The following is a 7441-nucleotide window of genomic DNA, read 5'->3' as shown; positions in this document are numbered from 1 at the left end:
AGATATGTGCCATCCCCTCTTGGATATCAGCTTACCTTCTATAAATTCCAGTAGCACGTGGACTAGAAGCTCCAACCCTTTCAGCTAAGACACTCTGTAAATTAATGAGATCACTTGACCACTGTGTCCATTCTACTTTTTATTTGGCATTTCTTCATTTGGTACATATATACATATATAAAAATCTGTACAAGGTAAAAATACAAAATAAGTATTTCTTTATAAGTTATGCAATTAAACAGCTACATTTTTAAAGTTTAAAAGCCATTGCAAAAAAGAAGAAAGTCTAATCAGTCCTTTATAGTCATTCACAATAACATTGGTATAAAATATCCATACAGCACATCTGTACAAAATAGTGTACAGTTCATAAAAGCTGTGCAAAGACAGCAAAGTTCAGTAAAAAAAAAAAAATCAAAATCAAAGAGGCTTGAGGGTTCTCTCTCTGCTCACATCATGCCCAGTGCTCAAGAGCCTTTCAGGTCAGTGAAATCTCCCCAGAAATAATAAAAGGGCACAAAGTAGAGTGCTTGGTGCATATACTATGGATACAGAAATTTTAAAGAAAAAGCTTTAAAACATGCATACAGAAATAGAGATGGACTTTTCCCTCAACAACTCACTTCTTTGCCCAGAGAGCATTGGGGATATGACAGAAAAGACTCGTTATTTATGCTGTGCCTTAGACCAGAAGGAGTCTGTGTGCATGTGTGTACAGATTTGGCTGGGTAGGTGACCCTCCAACCTAAGATAGGAAGGTGGGAGGCATCTAGGAAGTCAGAGGTCTTGGAGTCATATGCCTGGGATGTTGTGACTCCTAACTTCGTTTCCTTTGCCATTAAGAGTTTTGCTAAAGACCTGCGGAGCCTGGCTCACTGCTAAACCCAGGCTATTGATGTGAACACCCCCACTGGGTTTAAAATAGCTTGCAATAAGCAAGATAGGAGCTCTGGTGGAAAAGTTAAGGCTGGGACCAAGACCCAAGTTTCACTTATGTGGAAAGAGCTGTTGGGAGGTAGTGGGGGGGGGACGCCATTTTGGGCAATAGAAGGGGCTGGGGCGCCCCTGACGAGGTGACGGTTCTGCAAAGGGGAGCCACAGCGTCTGGGCAGCGGGAACTAAGCAGACACGCAGACGGAATCCCGCCTCTTCAATTTCAAAGCACTTCTAAACAGTACCCAGGCCTCGGGGAGGGCTTCTAAGACACGGTGATCTCCTCCTCTTCTCCCTCCTCATCCTCCTCGGAATCGGAGAAGTCCGAAGGCTTGCCGGGGCTGCTCGAGTGCGCGGGCGAGGCGGGCAGCGGTCCTTCCAGCCGCGGGTCCCGCAGGTGCCGAGGGTCGGGGGACGCGTGATAGACTAGGCGGTGGCGGGGGCTGCCCCGGCCCTCGTCTTCCTCTTCGTCGTCCCCAGGGCCCTTCTGGCCAACGTCGCTGAGGTCTGGGTGCGGATTGAGTTTGGTGGGAAGGGTCTGCTCTCGGCAGCCCCCGCTAGACAGGAGCTCGCGCTCCTTGGAGTTCCGCCACTTCATGCGTCGGTTCTGGAACCAGATTTTCACCTGGGGCGCGGGGCGGGAGTCGGGGAGAGGGAGTGGGGGACAAGCAGAGGTTAGCGCAGGCCCTTCACACAAAGGCCCGAGGGGAGGGGCGCTGGCGGGACCGCCTGGGAGGGTAGGGGGCTCAGTCCTTCCTCTCCTTGTCCGCCGCCCACGCCCTGATGTGGGTTCAGGGGGCTCAAGGCACTCACCCTACCCTCACTCCCTCTTCATCTCCTTGCTGCTCTAACCCCATCCTCTGACCTCTGACCCTGACGTCCGCGGGGGATGGGGGGCGCTGAGCCGGGCGTGGAGCGTAGAGACCGGCGAGAAGAGGGCTGTCCCGAAGAGCCTCAAGGAAGCTGGCGGGTGCACGCATTCCCTCTCTAAACCTTACTTTCCCCATCTGAACAATGGGACCGAACTGGTCTCAGAGAACCCTCCCAGTTGTACCATGCCTGGGGGAGGGGTGAAGCGTGGGGGCTGGGGGCTGGGAGGAGACCGCTCTCACTTGTGAGTCTTTCAAGCCCAACTTGGCCGCCAACTTCTTGCGGTCGGGCTTGCTGATGTACTTCTGCTTCTGGAACATCTTCTCCAGCGCCTTGCGCTGCACATCGGAGAACACGGCTCGACGCAGCATGCCCCGGCGAGGCTTGCCACGGGCCGCAAGCGGCCAGGAGAAGGTCCCCGGGATGGGCACGACGCTTGAGGACGCTGCGGAGGGGTGGGAGTGAGGGGCTGCGAGTGAGTGGGCGGCGTCCCGCCGGGGCAGTAGCGTCTGCCCCTCCCTAGGGGCCTCCCTCGGTTTTTCTCTCTGATCCCTTCATCTCTTTAAAGCTCCCCTTTTTCTCCTCTTGGAGAATAGGGCAGGAACCTACAAACCTGCGAGAGTGAAAGGCGCTTTCCGCCCAAATAACTTTCCCTTTCAACCAAGCAAACCCGGATTAGGTAAAACCACGGAAACACAGAAAACAGCCCCTACAATAGCCTGTTTCATTTTTACATTCAACGGTCTCAGGGGAACATTCTCAAGGGGGCAAACCTGTGTGTATCAGCTAAACTAACAACAGAAAAACACAAATTACAAAAATAAAGATAAAATATATAGAGGATGCCACTGGGTTTCCCCCTTAAGCTTTTTATCACCTTGGTGGCTTTTGTATTCTTTAGATGAAAATGAGGTACTTCACTGATTTGACAGAAGAAAATCCTCTTTGGATTTTTTTTTTTTGAAAAATCCAATCAGCATTCATCTTTTTCATATTAATCTTTCCTCCCCTCCCCCACAAACGTAAAGAATTCAGCCCGAATACATGAAAAGTGGCAGCTAATTAGCACATTGACCGCTCCCCAATGGGTATTGGCATGATAAAAAGGGGGAGAGTTTTGCTTTAAGGGAGGGAAAAAAAAAAAACAAAAAGAAACAGAGACTCTAATGAAGCGTGAATGGTAATTGTGTAGTAATGAACTAACAGAAAAAGACTGAGGACAAGCAGCGAAAGCCATATATTACTGGGACAAAAGAGATTTACACTTTCAAACTAAACACAACTGCAGGCCAAGACCATTGGGAGAATACTGATGGCAGAGGCTTCTCTTCCCGGAATCATTTTCATTAAATGGACATGAAAAGCTATTTATAAAGCCCGGGTTGTTTTTGTTAGAGCATTGAGATGAGGGAGAAAGGGAGCAAATTCCATTATCAGCAGCAGCGTGAATGGTGGTGGGGGGCTGTTGGTGAATTCTCTCTCCCCCTTTCAAAAATCAATTGCATGTTTCTTTCGCTGATATTTGGGAGTGTTGTCGTGGTTTTACCCATCCCCCACCGTCCATGCCCAGTCTCTCTTCTCTTTATAGGCTCTCCTCTGTCTTCTGAGTCTCCGCTGGTTGCAGAGTTTTGAGCTATAGTTTGAGTCACCACTAGGTTTGCAGGATGAAAACCTCCCATAAACCGTGTTAAGGTGTTTCTCCTTTAGACTGGGACCCAACTGCAGGCTTCTCTCAGACTTCTTATGTTACAAGCTCAAAGTCTTTAAAAAGATAAGGCGGTGGGGGAAGGGTCTGAGAAGAGGTTGGGAAATCAGATTGGAAATAGAAGGTTGGGGTTGTGGGAGGATCTAGTCCACCTCCCCCTGGGCGACCCCAGGCATCCCACACAAGAGGGCACCCCATGTGGTCTTGTGAAAAGCCCCAAGCCCTGAATGAGTCTTAAAGAGAAATTAGCCCCGGCTGGTAGGTGTCTCTCGGCGGCGTGGAGGGGCGAGGGCCGATCTGTGTGTGGCTGCCCGAGGAGCTGACCAATTGGTCATGGTGCTGAAACCTTTGTGGGGAATCGTGGCCAAGTGCGCTGACTCTGTGGGAAAACGGCGGCGTGAAGGGATGCCAACAGCTCCTCGCCGGGAAGGGAACCGCCTCAAATTGGGACCATGACAATTCCTGCTAATTTGTAGAGCAGGGAATTGGTGCAAAGTGTCAAGCAGTCACTGCTTGTGCTAAATAGGGCATCAAATTGGCGCGACGGATTCGTGAATGTTGTACGCCTCGCAACCTCTGAACCAGAGCATAACCCCGAGGGGTGGACGGAGAAATATGGCTTCGGAGCAGGGAGCGACGGGGGACGGCAGGGAAGGGGGATGAGACCTACCTGGGAAATAAGAAGATCTGATGAAAGGCTGGAAGGAGCCTTCGAAGTAGGGAAAGGCGAAAGTCTTGGGAGGAACGCTCTGGAGCAAGGCAGGGGATGTTTCTGGCAGAGAATAAAGGAAGAATGAAAAGGAGGGAGACAGGGAATTTGATTAAGTACTTGATTATTGTACAGAACATTGAATACATGATATCATTAATCCTTCGGCTGGCTTCAAAGGCATTTTCCTCGGTGTTTTGACAGAGTAAAAGAAATCTTTTCCTAACATTGTGCCATCTGTGGATATCCTTCCGCCCTCTCCCCTCCCCCGCGCCCCCCGCGACCCGCCACCTCAGAATCGGCCCGTCCCCAGTCTCATCCTGGGCACTAGAGAGATATGTAGTATTGGGGAGAGAAAGAAAAGAATTGCAGGTCCATAATACTGGCTAAGCTAGTAAATATATTGTCTGGGATTTTAAAAACTGGCTTCCAGAAGTTCGAGGGCAGAAACGCAGACGCCTAGGGGCGTGCGCTCTCTCCGACTGCAGGTGCTCAAGTTCATTATGAGGGTGGGGCGAACCTGGAGCTTTTCTTCCCGGGAATTGGCTGGACTTAAGTCTCACAGTGCGAGACGTGAGGCTTCGGGGATCTTGCGTAAGTATGTGCGTTGATGTGTGAGTGGGTGCCTGCTGCATACAGGAAACCGAGGCCAGAAGTACTCGCACCTGGACCGGCCCTCAGCGTTTTGCGCTCACTTACCTGTTCTGGGCGCCGAGGAGAGGATGGCGTTCACCCCAAACTTCAGAAACGTGGGCTCGCTGGCAGGTGAGGCGGCCGTCTGAGGTGAACCGTCTGGTCGACTGCCCGGACTCGGGGAGCCCAGGTCTGAGGTCCCGGTGTCTGTGAGAGTCGTGGGGACCCCCTGCCTAGGGGGCGACATGCTGGCGGTGGGTAAGCTGCGGGGCAGGTAAGCGGGAGGCCGGCTGATGCGGATCAGATCCTCCACCAGGAAGCTGGAGTGGCCAGAAAATGCCGACTGCAGGGACTGGGGCAGCGTTAAGGTGGGCGTGGGGCGCAGGAGGCTGGGGTACCCGGCGGGGGGTGCGAGGAGGCCTGGGAACATCATGTTAGGCGCGGGGCGGGCGGAATAACCCTTCTTCCAGTGGCCGGAGGGTAAAAGCCTCTCTTCCCGCCCCTCCCGCCCCCGCAGTGCCCTCTCTCTTGGGCAAACGTCTCCAAGTAACGATCCCACTTGGGCGTCTGCGAGTCCTCCGTGGTCCTCCCGTCGAGGTGATGGTTTTATAGTGGCCCGCCCGTTAAAGCGCTTTGAAAAGTGACGGCTCTGACAATGAAGTTCAACAAAGTTCTCCACTCGAGCTTCATTCGCCGGAGGCTCTGGGCGCTCTGATTGGCGCAGGGGTGCAATTTATGATTGGATTAGTCTTCATAAGCATGGCCCGCACAATGGGCCGGCAACAAAGGCTGGCGCGCATCAATTCTGCATATCGACCGCCTCTTTGCAATACAGTGCGCCCCCAAAGCTCTCGCCGGGAGTTTTTGTTCCGAAGCAACACCCGGGCTAATTAAATGCCTATTTAGAAGTTTCAGATGACATCTTGCCTCATAGAAAAGGAATTATTTAAAGAACGCACTAAATTTATTTGCAGCTCCCCTGCTGAGCCTGGAAAATAAATCAATAAATATTCATAGAAATTCATCTCCAGGCAATCACTAAAATAACCCTTCCCCTTGTGGGGTGGGCAATGGAAAATTTCAAGTCAGTGAACATGAAAATATACTCGCTTCTTCAGTCTGTAACCCTACACGCTACTCCAGCTGAGGCATAAAGCAGATGTGAGGGGTGGGTAAAATCAGTGTTTGTGGGGTGCTATTCTAACAACACAGGGAGATTGGAATGAATGCTTTGGGGTTATTGGATGTGAGTCCATAAGGATGGAGGGGGAGGTCTTTGCTTCCTTTGTGTCGGGAAACTAATGGAGTTTGAGAGAGCTGGGAGATACCTCAATGATAAAACTTGTCTCCTTCTGCAAACTCCCAGCAACTTAAAACGATTTTCAGCCGCATTTCTCTAGAAGTGTCACCGAGGAGCACTTCACAGCTTGCTGGCCTTGTAAAGGATTAGAAAGCAGCAACGGACCAAGGCTAGGCGGCGGTATTCCACTTGCACATAGGACTTACTCCTTCCGGAAGCAGCCTCAAGCCAGGTGACCAGAACGCTGAAACGCTACCCTGGCCCCTTTTCAACCTCAAAGAGCTTTCTGCAGTTTCATTTGTAACTTGCAGCCTGGACTTTTAAAACCATAGCAGTGAAAGTTGAGGGTTCTACCTATTGCGGGACACTTAACTTGGCCAAAGTTTTGCAGCCTCCTAACTAACTGCAGTGCACAAGCATGTGAAAACAGTGGGAAGAATGCCATTCCCAAGAATGCTGGCCCACAGTCAGGAGAGTCTATGCTTAATCTGGGGCCTCAAACGAGAATCTTCTTGGAGACAGTCCTTCCCTTTACTCTGGGTTGGGTCTAGGGTGGCGCTGAACCTCGATTGCCCAGTTTCTCTGTTCGGCGAGATAACAGATGTGTTAAATGTCCCATTCATTTCTTTGGTGTGGCTGAACCTCCCCAAAGAGAAGTGTGCAGCCCCGCCAGGCTGCCCTGATCCTATTAACCATGAACTAACTGTCACCTTCAGCTGGTTTTCCTTTTTGCTTTTTAACACAAAGCTTTCTCAAAAATCTTATTAACCAGCTTTATTTCTCTCGATGGTTTTGTTCAGGGCGTTTTGTGTTGATGATCTCCATGTCGCTGCTTTAACCATTCAATAAAAGTGCATCTGTGATTTATATCACATTAAACCAGAAACAGAGCCCGCTAAAGCTCTCCCTTGATTCAAATTAAAAAGTTATTTAGGGCCAGGCTCTGGAGCCGAATTATAATGCTCGAAGATGACGCAAGTATGGAGTTTCTGAGCCCATGACGCTTATGGAGGCATACTGGGCGGCAGGCAGCCAAAAACCTCTAAGGAAAGGAACAACTTTTAAATAAGTGGCTCTTTAAATATGCGAAATGCATTGTTCCAGTTAATTGGAGTTCCCGGAAAGGTGGGGGGACATCTGTGACGAACTTTGGAAGTTTGTTTTTGAAGTTTTACAATAAAATAGGGGAGGAAAGTCTAAACTGCTTGAGCACCTGCACTTTAAGCTTGCCACAAAACAAAGTTTTCTGTCGCTATCAATTCCCCACTACCCTTGTCCCCAGCTGCTTTCT

At 50.4% G+C, this 7441-nt stretch overlaps 1 protein-coding gene across 1 annotated transcript; it reads right to left on the bottom strand.

Moving 5' to 3' along the window:
* Positions 1-1198: 1198 nt before the first annotated feature.
* On the bottom strand, positions 1199-5283 carry DBX1 (developing brain homeobox 1; the record flags this gene model as incomplete). The annotated part of the gene is made up of 4 exons (XM_080816912.1): positions 1199-1558; positions 2046-2248; positions 4179-4280; positions 4917-5283. 4 exons carry the CDS (start codon positions 5281-5283, stop codon positions 1199-1201), a joined length of 1032 nt encoding a protein of 343 aa, XP_080673038.1.
* Positions 5284-7441: the final 2158 nt, after the last annotated feature.

The sequence above is a fragment of the Martes martes genome, assembly GCF_963455335.1.
Source record: "Martes martes genome assembly, chromosome: 10".
NCBI classification, from domain to species: domain Eukaryota; kingdom Metazoa; phylum Chordata; class Mammalia; order Carnivora; family Mustelidae; genus Martes; species Martes martes.
This window is presented reverse-complemented; position numbering and strand designations above follow the sequence as displayed.